General features: G+C 38.6%; 2 protein-coding genes across 6 annotated transcripts in view; both read left to right on the forward strand.

Annotated features, from left to right (window-relative positions):
- The window catches only part of LOC122776381 (receptor-type tyrosine-protein phosphatase zeta-like), a 940,026-nt gene that overhangs the window by 633,883 nt on the left and 291,906 nt on the right, over positions 1–14,237 (forward strand). The window lies entirely within an intron of this gene.
- ska1 (spindle and kinetochore associated complex subunit 1) lies at positions 4,824–14,078 on the forward strand. Of its 2 annotated transcripts, none has more exons than XM_044036959.1 (7): positions 4,824–4,885; positions 6,374–6,459; positions 7,046–7,161; positions 8,545–8,639; positions 10,451–10,585; positions 11,817–11,986; positions 13,298–14,078. In XM_044036959.1, exons 2-7 carry the CDS (start codon positions 6,378–6,380, stop codon positions 13,444–13,446), a joined length of 747 nt encoding a protein of 248 aa, XP_043892894.1. In that variant the 5' UTR covers positions 4,824–4,885; positions 6,374–6,377; the 3' UTR covers positions 13,447–14,078. The 2 variants fall into 2 exon arrangements, with proteins under 2 accessions (XP_043892894.1, XP_043892895.1); XM_044036960.1 differs by having other exon boundaries at positions 4,840–4,885; positions 6,378–6,459.

The following is a 14,237-nucleotide window of genomic DNA, read 5'->3' on the forward strand; positions in this document are numbered from 1 at the left end:
TTACACACTGTGGGGAAAAAACTGAACTGTCCCTTTAAAATGCTTTGAAAGGCTGACATTTTACTCAGCAGTACAGTATAGACCACAATGTGATGCTTAGACTGCAACTAAATGCACTGGATAAAGTGACTGCCTATAAGTCAAGGTTCTGCATTGGCACTGTAGTGTGTGAAAGTGCTCAGTGTCTAATACCAACCTCACTTAAGACGTCAGACCCACCCTGCATCATTCACTCTTTCATCACTGTATACTGTATAAATGACACATATGGCTTATGCACAAGGACACATACAACACACTCTCTGGCTGTACCTACCTGTGCAGAGGGTTGGACAGCTTCCCCCCAGCTCCTTCAGAGTTCCACTCCAGGTGAAATGATTGCGCCCATAACCAAACATTATGGCTGTTTCTAACACAGTTGAGGAATAAACCGAATCCGCCACTGCAGTCCTCCTCTTTAACAGGAGCAAGTGTGAGGAAAACCCACGCCTGGTGTATATTACTGCAGGCACAAGCACCACTTTCATATAAGCACCTGGCTGAGATTTAAAAATAATGCCCTTTTGCCTGCTCATTGGCTTAAAGTGTGTATGAGAGAGAGAGAGAGAGAGGGTGGTGCAGTTGTGGCATTCGTTTGTCTTTGAAGGGGTTTCCAGGGGTCTTGTGTTGCTCCTCCTCACTTGGTTACATAAATAGTCTGATTCAGAAACACGATAATGGAAACACATAAATCTCACTGATACATTTACTGGTTGATGTTAGGTTGCGGGGCCACACGGTTGGTGTGGTGGTTAGCTTCAGCTGCCGTTGCAGCAAGAAGACCCGGGTTCACGACAGGGGCCTTTCTGCACGGAGTTTGCATGTTCTCCCCGTGTGCGCGTGGGTTTTCTCCGAATATGGGGGTTTAGGTTAATTGGAGACTCTAAATTGTCCGTGAGTGTGAGAGTGGACGGTTGTTTGTGGCCCTGTGATGGACAGACGACCTGACGTTGCAGCTTTGCGAGTCGAGTGATTGACCGTTCTTGCTGAATACAAGACTTGAGCCTCTCGTCTAGCACATCGGTATTTCTACAAAGTAATAGACATTATCTTGATGGGAGCATACAGTGTGTTATTAAAATATACAGTATATTTGCAAAAAAAAACAAATATTTCCTCCTACTTTTGTCCGCTAAATAAATTTTAAAGTGATTTAACAAATTATATCTAATAAATATATGAAATGCAGCAAACGCATAAAAACTGTGTGTCGTGGCACTGTTTATAATGATTGTTTTTATTGTTTTATGTTCAACCTTCTTGGCAGATTAAGTATTTGATTGGAATTGTTTTAAGTTTTAAGTTGCCCTATGTCTTTGAATCAGAATCAGAATCAGAATCAGAAGAGCTTTATTGCCAAGTATGATTTGCACATACAAGGAAATTGTTCTGGTGTCATTGGTGCATAACAAGCATACAAAATTAAAAAAAAACAAAAGAAAATAACAATATACAATATATATGAAACAGTATACGTATATATACACAGTATATAAATGTTTTTTTTGTTTTTTGTTTTTTTTTTTAAAAAAAAGATGAAAAGAGCACTACAGAAAAGGCAGTTTTGGAGTGTTTGTATATTTATTTTGCTTTTTTTATACCACCATCTGAAAATCATGTTAAAAACTGAGTTGAAAAGAAAACATTGGTTTATTTACATTTTTCAGCTTTGCAACATTTTGGAATCACTGCTGCTGTTTGGGTTTTTAGTCGTCCAAGCTTCAGAAGTACAGTCTTCTTCTTCTTTGGTGTTGGCCATTCATCTTCATCACTGTTTTCTTCTTCTTCTTCTTCTTCTTTGCAGCGATATCACAGGAAGTCTCACTGAGACATACTTGTCATTTCCAAGGCTTAAGAAAGCATCCTCCTGGCATGTGAACCACACTCTGGTTCTGTCTCATGTTGCCTTCAGCTCTCAATTAGACTCAATAGGAAAAATATTGGGTCTTAAATTTCAATGTGAAATTGAGATTTATGGTAGGTTCTTCTAGAGATAAATCCAAAGATGACAAATGTGTAGGGTTAAAGGACTATTCCGGGTTGGAAACGAGTGAAGGTAGATGACACAGGGAATCCCCATATATAATTAGTTCATGTATATATAGTCAGCACAGTGGGAGGCTCACTTCCACGCCAAGACCCAGTCAGAGGGAGGGAGGGAGGGAGGCACTGGTGCCAATCTCAGCTGACATAGGGCGAAAGTCACCAGTCCGTCACAGGGCCACACGTAGAGACAAACAACCATCCACTCTCACACCTACAGTCAATTTAGAGTGTCCAATTTGCCGAGTCCCAAATCTGCATCTCTTTGGACTGTTGGAGGAAACTGGAGAAAACACATGCACACATGGGGAGAACGGCGCTTGTTCCGACTGGGTTTTCTTGCTGCAAAGGCCAGGGTGCTAACCACTACACCACCCGTGCGGTCCATATTCTTAACATCAAACTGTAATTGCATGTTTATGTACCTTGCATGTTTATGTACACAGAGGAATAAGACAACTGTGGCAATAACATGGCAAAATCTAGGCTGATACCTTTGTTGGTCTGAGAACCATTGAAAACGTAGTGACTGAAAAGTCCAGAGCATTTTTTTGCATCTTCTCCGATCCTATTGATCAAAAGATTAAAGGGGAACAAGCATATTTAACTGTTCTTGGGGCCCCTCGCAGCCTTGGGCCCTGGTAATTGCCCACTTAGCCCACTCTGTTACAACGCCCCTGGTAATTTAAGCTCTCAGAGCTTAAATTACCGTCACTCAGTTCATGTAACCTGGTTGCTGAGCAACAATGCTTTTCACTGCTTAAGAACAAAAGGTCACCCAAGGTTCTATCAGGACACTTACAGACATTGACTTATTTATTAAGTGTTGTTGTGACCTATTTACTTTCATTAAATCCAGTCAGATGCTTAGTGAAGTTTAGAGTCCAATGAATGTATGAAAACACAAAATGTGAAGGAGACACATACAAACGTGCAACTCATCCGAAAGGCTAGCAGAAAAAGTACAACTTTAGAAAGCGAGACATAATTTATAGTTTTCCCGCTTTCATCACATTCCAGTACTCTCCTTGCCATCTTTCATTTGTACCATCCCCTGCCAGCAGAACATGATTGATAGTGCTTGAAATAGCCTTTGACGCAGTTCAGTCTGAGGGTAAATACCCCTGGATCATCTCTTGACTCGGATCAAGTGGATCAGATAAAATGATGTGTGTGTGGTCCAATTTAGAAGACAGACAGGCTCAAGGGCTTATAAAGTGCTAATCTGTCATTTGTTTCTAAAATAGTCTTTATCTTGTTTGTAAAGATCATCTTCATTTCTTGATAGCCATCGGTAAATGGAGTTGTATATTTATAGGGGAATAAAATATTCGGGTGTGTGTAGCTCACAAACAATACTATAATAAACACGACCACACATTTGGTTCAGATGGTTTTGTTTCTCTCAACAATGAACATTTAATGTATTTCATTTGTGTTCCGCATATAATAAGGAGGACAGTGGGACAATTTGTCAGTTTCCAGGAAAAACTAATTTTTACTTATTTCAAAGGCAATTGGCCATTTCGGTCCCTTTGTTTTGATGATGGGAAAATTGATGAGTAACTTTAATCGGGACTCATGGGTAAAAAAATATACTGTATTAGATATTTAGAGTGGGCTGGGGCACAAGGTTGGTCTGCAAGAAGACCCGGGCTCGAGACCCGGTCGGAACAACAGCCTTTCTGAATGTTTGCATGCAAGATGCATGAGTTTGCATGTTCTTCCTGTGTGTGTGTGTGGGTTTTCCTCCCACAGTCCAAAAACATGCAGAGTTGGGTATTAGGCAAATTGGACACTCTGTGTGTGTGAGTGATTTACAAAAGGCTATTATTGATAGGCCTGTCCCCTGGTTCTGCCTTTCTGGCAAGAGATAATTAAAACAATACAGGAGTGACTCATCATACAGGTGAATCAGTTCAACTCTGTCTCTTGGGGGACAGGTCGCGTTTCCTCAGGCTCTTACAGCCTTTATTTCAGAGTTAACCTCCATAACTGGAAAAGCCAAGTTAGACCTCCTTTGCGTTACTAATAGCTAAAGTTGCTGTTATGTGTTTAGTTCTGTTCCATTTGAATGTTGAGTACTGAATGAATACTCTTATGTTATGTGGTGCAAATGTTATTATTATTATTATTATTATTATTATTCTACTTAATCTTATCAGTTTTATCATATTATCATCTTTTTAGCCTATTCTCTTTTGTGTCTTTCTGTGTTACTGTACGGGCTAGGGGAACAAGAAATGACAATAAAGAAATCTTGATACTTGTTTGTTTGTTAGTTGCGGGTTCAAAGCAAGGGGGACATTGGGTCTTCCATAAACTCACAATCTTGCAGCTCAGACATCGATTTGGCAGTTAAAATAAGCAAAACAGAAATGAATAGCATCATTAAATTAAAAAAAAGTTTTTTTCAAAATCCAAAGGAAAGTGGGAGAGGTTAGGTACACAGGAAGAAGCAGGAAAGAAGAATGTGTAATATCAATAATTAGATATGGTTATTATTATTGTTTGTTCGTTTGTTTGTTTTTTATTAGTAGTAGTATTTTAAGCAGTAGTGATTTGATCTACACTCCTTACCAGATGGTGGCGGTAATGCACCAAAACGTTGTTTGCCAACGTACAGAAAACTTCGAAAAAGAAGAAGGATATGGAGAAATGATCTAAAGAAACGCACCACTGGGTGGCAGCAGTTCACCAAACCGTGGTGAGTCTGCCGTTAGTCTGCCGGAAGAGAAGAAGAAGAGTTTTTAAACTCAGATTAAACCGGGAGGAGGCCAGTGTCGGTCAGTCTTAACGTTGAGTAAGTTCTATAGACATTTTATGTTGGTTTTTTCATATATTAACAACCCGTGTGCCGTTGTTTGACTGTCTGATAAAGACGTGGTGTTCTCGGTGATGAACGGTTACGTGAGTTGGCGTTAATACGGACGTACTTGGCTCAACTACAACACCTTTCACAAATGATCATGACAACCTGCCATTTTTACATCTGCTCTGTTGACGATAATCGATATATCGTACTCTTCCGCTCCTCTGCAGTGGCTCCCTGTAGCTTCGAAAGAAAAAAAATGTCTTTCAAAGTAAACACCTCTTATTTAGAGACGAAGCCGAGGAATGAAAGTGTTTTAACATCTCTATACTGTAGGCTATATAGGCTAGTAAAAAAAAGCGTCACATCTTATGTCTGCTGTACGTCAAATGTGATATTGAATAAAACGTGGGTTTGAAATATGGAGAGACATTCGCAACACTGCAATTAAGTCACGTGCGTTTGAAGAAATAGTCATTCGGATTGACATAGTCTACTTATGCCAGCAGTTTTTAATCACTTTAGTCACTTTTTTCTTTTTTTCCACAAATAATGGAAGGACACAAATAGGTCTGTGTTTTATTTAAAAGTAGGCCTACTCGTGCCAACAGTGTTTATTTTCTGTTTCCCTTTGTTAACAGGTCAAAACAACTATAACATGTCAATAGTTTCTATTTTTGTAGTTCTTAAGTTTCATAAATGCAACAAACTATAGTTCTTTTAACTTAATACATGACGTTATCTTCATTGTATGGGTCAAATAGGTTTTTTGGCTCCAGATTAATTATATTTGGACGAGGGGTTAAAAAAAATGGCTCTTCTGATTCTTGAGGTTACAGACCCCTGACATTAGGTAAAATTGGAAGGGTGCAGGAGCAGTTAAAGGTACAGTGTAGAACTGAAACAATTAATCGATTAATCTATCAACTATTTTGATAATCGGTTTGAAGCTTTTGTCATGATTAAAGCAAGATTTCCAATTGTTTAAGCTTCTTAAATGTGAATATTTTCTTCATTACTTTGCTTTAGATAACAAAGAAATCATAAAAGTGAATTCTTTTGGTTTGTGGACAAAACATTTTTTAAGGTTTTCTGTTATTTTATGTACCAAACGATTAATCAAGAAAATAATTCACAAATTCATCGATTATGAAAATAATCATTTGTTGCAGCTCTAGTACAGTGTGTAATTATTGAAGTTCCCTCACCATCATCATTTAACATTACAATTGAAATGATGGTTAGTTTGTCTATTGCGTGCTATAAAATGGCAGCCTCTGTACAATTGACCCTTCTCCTGATATAGATATGGCTCATTAGAACAACAGAGCATACAGTCAGGTGACTATACACTAAAAATAGAGTCACAACGGACATTAGATGCTGCACTTATCAGTATCAGCAAGTCATATGTTCCTCAAGTAATTTTGTCCATGTACAATGTAACAGTTTAACTGAAGTGACTGTGTTCTTGTTTAGGAAGATGAGTGAGCTGGAGGATATCAGCCACCACATTCATGACAGGATATCATCCTTACAACGCATGTTGGATCTGTCAGTTGTGGGTAGGACACTGTGATTTGTACTGTGTATGTTAAATTTATTTGCTGGACAAGCATAAAGGTAGTCCAGGTTTTTTTATGTGTTTGTATGAGGAACTGACTAGTAGTCATTGCAGAGAAAATAAAGTCTTCAGCTTCCAAACAGAAAAGGCTGTCTAACAGTGAACGGTACAAGTGTTGGTGTAAGAACATGTTCTTACAATATTGTAGACGTAAGCTGGTGTAGAAATAAAAATCAGTGCAATGTTGTCGGCAAACAAAGAGACAGACAAAACAATTAAGAATTAACAACACATGGAATGAACCTTTTTCTATTCATTCTAGATTGTGCAGTCGGCAACTGTGTGTCATTCAATCAATGTTTATTTAAAGCCAAGTACTCAAAGTGCTGCACATGAAAAGAAGTAATAATAGAGGGGGCTAACATGTTCCCGGAGGTTAGGAAGCAAAATTACAATTAAAAAAATTATAACACAGAAATATCTGCTTGTTAATTCAGAGATGAACCATTTAAATGCAGTGCTACGGATACATACGTAATGTTTCAGACGAGTAATGAGGACTTTTTTTTTCTTCTCTCCACATTCAGCATTGCCCCACAATAAAATTAGGAAACTTGGACAAGAACTCTTCTCACTGCAGAGACTTTTGGAGGAGTTAGAAAAATGTGTTGACCGACAGAGGGAGCAGCTGAAGCATCTGAAGGTAAACGGAGGCCTGCTGTTTGTGCAGCGCAAGTCACGTTCCCACTCCATGACTTTCAGAGTCGTAGAATCTCATCCTGTACTATACCATATGCTATTTTTTTTGACCTGGAGTCCTGCAGTCGTGTTGAGTTCGCCTTACATGAGTGATGGGAAAGGAGGAGCTCAGTCATAAAACCTGTCTTCATTTTTCATATCTACAATTTGACCACTTATAGTATCGGTGCTGTCCATGATCTATACCGTGTTTCTTGATGTCATACTTCTCTTTTTGCTTCTTTCTACTCTTCTTTCTGGTATATCGCAGTTGTACTCATCAGCTTGTCCTGTTCTCTCATTAGTTGTCACAGATACACGTCAAATAGCGAAGGCTGCAATTTCATCTTTCTACTTTTGCTTGCTCAATTATCTATAACAAAACAGCCTCTTAAATCAGATCTTTGACTGTTTCACACATGGTGATCAGGGACAATTGGTTGCAACTTGCATAACTTATCAGAGACTAGAAAATCCAGCAGTTTGAGTAGTGTTTGATTGGATTGATGCAGATGTAAAATAAACTGCTATTCTGCCAAGGATGGGTATTGTTAGGATTTTATTGATACCGATACTGATTCCAGTACTACTTGATGATTGGACAGTATTCGATATTATCTCTTATCGGGATTAAAAGCACAAGTTAATCATGCTATATTTCTGTTATCGTGTTAATCGTGAATCATAAATTTTTCACGTGAATGACTTGAAAATCCTGTCCCAACTTGCTGCTTGTGAATAATGTGCCTATGGGAGCTGCATCTTTCATCATGACTTATTCATTCATCATTTATGATCTTAATAAATTATTTTTCAGGGAAAAAAAAAAATCCTACCTGCCATGTCTGACCAGCAAGTACAGACAGAAGGCTGCACCTTAATATTATATTAAAAGCCTTTTTTTTTTTCAGTCATCGCAATAATATCGTTAATCTCAGGGTTAGTGCAATCGTCCCATGCCTAATGATAATAATAATGAAATTTGTCATTATTGTTGTAGCTGGGAGGCTGCACCAAAGATGCTGCCTTTTATAGACAAGTCGCTGCTTTTTGAAGTTGGCTGTTAAACTTAATCGCCTGACACCAGCAGCCTCTTCATCATTATGGGTTGGTTACTGGCCAGTGAGGAAGCAGTTCCAAGTGAGTGCCAGTTAATGATACCATCTCTACATGCAGCTGCTTAAAACTAAAATTAATGTAGTAAATGTGGTTAACCAACCACAGAGACTGTATTTATTTCATATAAAATATGCTGAATCCAAAGAGCAAACATGCGAAACTGAACAACTCAATGATTTAAAGAAGAGGCATGATGGAGCACAGAATATGAATGATATTTGTGTTTCAGGAACTTGAGCAGTCATTCCAGAAGGATGCGGAGAATGTCGATCACTTGAAGGACAACATGCCTGCACACATGCCTGTGAAGAAAGGCCCAGCAAAGTAAGGACACCATTTGTTGTATTTCTGTCTTAGCAGTGAGTGATATGTTGAATTTGAATTAGAGAGAGAGAGCTCTGTGGCAGGTCTGTGATGAGTGAATCCTCATCTCTAATGTTGAATGTAAAAACAAATCCCTTGTTCAAACATTGCAATTGTATGTTTTGAATGTCACAGACACTCATCCATTTTATGCATATTGCTGCAGTCCCTGCACATGGAACACACAGGAGCCATGCAGGCACACGCTCATTAATACACAGTACATTTTATTTATACAGTGCTTACAAAGTTGTTTTACCGTTAAAGTCACAAAATTCTACATTTAGCCAATTCACAAAAGGCTCATCTGGTAAAATCTACCCCTATCTAAGTCTCATGTCTCGAGTCTTGTTTGCATGTTACACATAGGTTCATTAATACCCATTTTCTGGGATGAACCTGGTGAACCATGGAGTTGGGTGATGTGCCCATAGGTGTTTTTATTTTAGATTTGTGGTATCACTGTTTTTAAAAAACAAAATTCCTCAATCATGTATCATTTGTTCATTATTTTTTCAAAATAAAACGAAAAAAACAATTAGTGACTGTTTTTTTCCTATTTCCAAAATTGTGCTCAAATAAAAAATAAATAAAAAAACAAACGTTTCCTGTTTCTTCCAGTTTGGATTTTTCCATCCAACACAAGTTACATGACCCAAATGTTGAGTTACGTGAAAGTGACCTGTGACAGGGGAGCTTCACACGGGAGGGTCACTGTGAAACCAAAAGACATGACCACAGAGAAAATATCATCCGTCATAAGTTGGAAAGATATTCACAGATTTGAACTTCAGCGATCAATCACATTAAATGGCCATCAGCCGCTCCCAAATGTGAAGTGAGCCGATGTTCTCCCTCTCTCTTTCACGTCAATTCTACTCAAACCAAGCAGTCCTTTATCCGGTTTTCAAAATAAAGTTCTATCAAAGTGAACACAACGTACTGGTTTCAGAGTTACCTTCTTACTTCCAGTGGAAAGCGGACAAATGTCAGTAGTTTTTTGATTTGCAGACAGGTCACTTTCTGGTTACGCAACTTGCATTAGATGGAAAAATCAAAACTGGATGAAACGGTAAACGCTCGTCATCTGTTTGTTTAGTTTTTTTCATTTGAGTGCAATATTAGAAATTGGAAAAAACAAGTTATTATTAGTTGTTTTTGATTTATACTTCACCCCATGGAGTGGGAGTGAAGTATTGTATTTGGTGGCTCTGTGTGTCTGTGCTTCCACACTTGCTTGCACTTGCCAACATGACAAAGAGAGGGCGCCAGAGGCTTGTTTTGTGAATAGGGTGAAGTCTGCCGACTCTAATTGCCTTGTTCATTTTATTTTGAAAAACAAATGAACGATTGATACATGGATCCTCCTCCTCCTCCAGGTTACTAGTCATTTGGTTTTGAATGTTCCCTCAGCAGTGATTTGGGGTTGGGCTTTGCAACTAACTCAACCATTACCCTCACCACATCAGTGCGAGTAGAGATTTATTTCACGTTAAACAGAGCATTGGTCAAATAAAACATTTTGGGGAGAAAAAAGTAATAAATAAAGATAAATATTCAATTTTTACCATTTACAGTCAATATTATGCAAATAATGAGAATCGAGTAGTACATTTCCACTTATAACAACTTGTTATAAGACAATGATGTAATAGTTGCGAGAGGGCTATTGCATCAGAACTCCGATGTTTAACATTTCTTTTTTTGGACTATGGAGACATTGAATCATGATGTGACATAATTTATGTAATGTCCCTTCTTCCACCTCTCAGTGGCAAACCTGTATTGAACAACAACGACGGAGCAGCTGTTCAACTTGGCCAACCAGAAAATGTCAAAAAGTCCGGCAAGAACTACGTCAGAGAAATGGAGTTCATCACTATGCCAGAGTTTGACAGCATCCCTCAGTAAGTGTGGATAAGACAAAGAAGGAGTATGAGAGTGTTACAAATGACAGTACCAAGACAACAATATGTTTTCATCCATTTTAAGGACTTTCTCACCACGCATACCTGTGAGGGTTACGGAGGAGTGGGACAAAAAAACATAAACACTGGAGAACATTGTCTTTTTTGCTGACATATGCTATTTTACCTGCAATAATTATTCGAGTAATCAATTATTAACCGTCAACTATTTTGATAATTGATGAATAGTTTTGAGCGTTTTTTTGTTTTTTGTTTTTTTATAATCAAAACAGGCTTTCTAATTTTTCCAGCTTCTTTAATGTGAATGTTTTCTGGTTTCTTTGCACCACGTGATAAAGAAAGTTTGTGGACAAAACAAGACATTCGAGAACATAATTATGCGCTTTTGCACATTGAAAGTCTTGAAACTCAAATTGTAAGGGAATAAAAAAAATATAATAATCATTAGTCATTAATATAAACACAATACCCAATTTTCAGTCCCAGTACACAGACACAGATGTGGGGGCTGGCATCTCCATGTTTTCTCCAGCTGCCCTCAGCGGTGGGGAAAGCGCTTGTGAGTCTGTTTCCTCGACTTTTGAAAACTTGTTTACCTACTCGTTTACTCAATTTGCACATCATTAAAACACAAATTAAGATGCTATCGCAGACAATATATATATATCGCCCACTTCTCGTTACAGCTAGTTCTCATTGCATCAATATTAAGAAATCTATCTCTAGCTCTTTGTTACTTGAGCCAAAGAAAGAAGTAGGTCAAATTGGTCTTTGTTCACTCTGAACCTCCGTCAGAGACAGTCTTTTTTTTTTCCCCCACTCATGCATTAGAGCAACAAATCTGCTCTGAGGGAAATGCAGTTCTGATCATATATTGTCTTGAAGGAAGGGGGTAGGAACATATATGTTCATACTTAGTAAAGATGAACTTGACAGGAGTGCATCCCTCAGGCACCTTAGTTAAAAATTGTAAACTTGTGTGCTCAACATTTACATTTACAATTGACGGAGGTTGTCCAGAGTGGCTGTATGTGTGAACACAAATGTCCACAGAAGTCACTCCTGACGTTCTCCATGGATGCTCCTTCCAGACCTCTAGTCCTCTAGAAGTGCCAGCAACTCACCTCTGTCTGGGTGAGACCTGTTCACAACAGCAATGTCCAGAGGCTGAGTTTAACGTACCTGTTCTGTCTGTGTGTGCGTCACTCAGGTACATGAGAGGACGTGTATCCTATGACAAACTCAATGCTGCAGTGCAGAGCCTTAACACAGCTGTAACGGCCAAATACAAGATCCTTCATCAGTCAGCGAAAACTCTGAACAATCATGCACGCAAGCTGCACCAGCGCTTCAAGGACCAGGAGACGAAAGATACAAAAGGTACCGTGACAGCAGCTGTCTCTGATTGTGATTTGTGCATTTTTAATTATAGTATACAGTTTATTGAACATTCAGTGTACTGTCCATGTTCATACCTCAATGTATTATCATCTGAAAAATGTTATCCGGGTCCACAGATTAATACAAGACTATCAGTATTTTCCACATTTGTTTATCATATTGGTAAGATTGAAAATTATATCCCCTAGGACCATGGTTCTCATACCACCAGTTCTACGCAAGCCCCCTCTTCTGGTACTGTTCTACGAATAACCCAACAAATAATACTAAGTCACCTTATATCTCTAATTTCACTATACTAGTGTGTGAAGTATATGTGAGGAAGTGGAGGATGAAGAGAGAGAAACTGATCTTATTGGGAATAAACCTGCCTCCTGTGAAAAGTCTGGAGCTGACTTTGCTCGGCCTATTTACACCACTGTATTTTAACGGTGGTGGTAATGGTGTTACTGTGGTATAAAATGTTTGATAGCCACTGACCTAGGGTAAAGATTTATTCAGTCATTCATTATTTAATTTGTTCTCTATTCTTATTTGTTTTATGAAATGGAGGGCATTTATTCACCGACAAACAGCATACCCTAAAAAGCAAAGAGAACAACCTCTCTATGGAATTCTGACTCCTGAATGCATTAACAGTAGAGTTGTAGATCCCGGGAAAAACTGTTGTGAGCAGGCTACATTTTGAATTCAAAAGTCCTTCAGACTTCCCCCCGAAGCTACGCCTCCAGAGCACAGAAACACGCAACAAACACAAATTTACGAGCACTGCACAGCATCGGTAACTTTGGGTACTTTTCTGGGTTTTTTGGATACTGACCAAACAACAAATTCTCTCAAAGGATCACAAAGACCTAAATGTAACCTACCTGTATTAGATAGGAACAGAGCCACCTGGTCTTTCAGTTGTTGCCACTGTTCAAACGCAGCATCGATGTTCACTCTGGTTGCTCCATCAGCCTTTTTCTTGGCAGTAGCTTTTTCAAAAGCTGTCTTTCATTTGTGACCAACACCTGCTGTTGCTTCTGTGACGATGTGTTTAATTGGTTACAATCGGGGTGTGAAGAGGATTTTAAGCAATACGGTAAAAAAAAGAGAGAAAAGTGAACAAACACTCTTGATCACTGAGAGCTGTTTATTTCCTCAAAGTGTTTCCCTGATGCCAGCTCTACTTTGGACTTCTGTGTTCAGGTAGAACGTGAGAATTCATAATTGGCTCTGTGAGATGGACGAAAGTGCGTCCAAACTAACATAGCACTTGTCTCAAAGTTGTGCTCCAATGTCTTGCAGGTCAGTATTTTGTGGTGGAGGATGACATTCGGGAATTCACACAGATGAGGGTGGACAAACAGTTTCAGGGGATTTTGAACATGCTTCGACACTGCCAGCGTCTGCGGGAGCTACGAGGGGGAGGCCTCACACGATACATGTTATCATGAGTCTCCGTCATACGTCTTGTTCGTCCAGGCCTACTGTGTTTTGTCAATGTATCCTTTATCTAGTTTAGATTGCTTATTTGGACAACCATTTAGCACAGTGTGCCCACTGTTCTACAGATATGTTGCTGCACGTCTAGGCTTTACGTTACTCATAAGTTCTTTTAAATAGACATTGTCCTGATCTACTCTGAGCATTTTTAATATTGATTGGCTCAATCACACACATTTATACACACGTGTGGGGACACAGGGTGAGCGACACTGTAACGAGTCGGTGTTTGGCTCGATTTGTGGTATTGTTACAGTGCATTGTTCAGGACAACGTCACACTGTCTCAAACGGAATGTGATTGTAAAGAGCTCATTGCCTTTCAGTCCACTGATGCTAAAACCGTAAGTACACATACAACTGAAAAACGGTGGAAATCAATCTTTTTTTATTGTGCTTTTAAAAAAATTGTAATAAAATAAAAGGTCATCTCGCCTATGACATCTACACTACAAATAACAGTTCAGATCTAAAATGAAAGAATTTTTGAAGCTTTCCACTCACCACACCCCTGTGCAACCAGATATGTAATGTCCCAAATGTTTTATTTTGATATAAAATATGATTTCATTTATACAGAAAAATGGTGTATTTTTTTTGCAGGAAACATCTCAGTAATTCAGAAAAACGAGCACTTATGCAAGATTAACAACAAACAGCATTAGAGGACTGATGTATGTATAATAATTAACATTACGCATTTGTCTTAACTACAGAAATGCTTGATACATTAAATTCAGTCA

This window comes from Solea senegalensis, linkage group LG10 (genome assembly GCF_019176455.1).
Source record: "Solea senegalensis isolate Sse05_10M linkage group LG10, IFAPA_SoseM_1, whole genome shotgun sequence".
Taxonomy (NCBI): domain Eukaryota; kingdom Metazoa; phylum Chordata; class Actinopteri; order Pleuronectiformes; family Soleidae; genus Solea; species Solea senegalensis.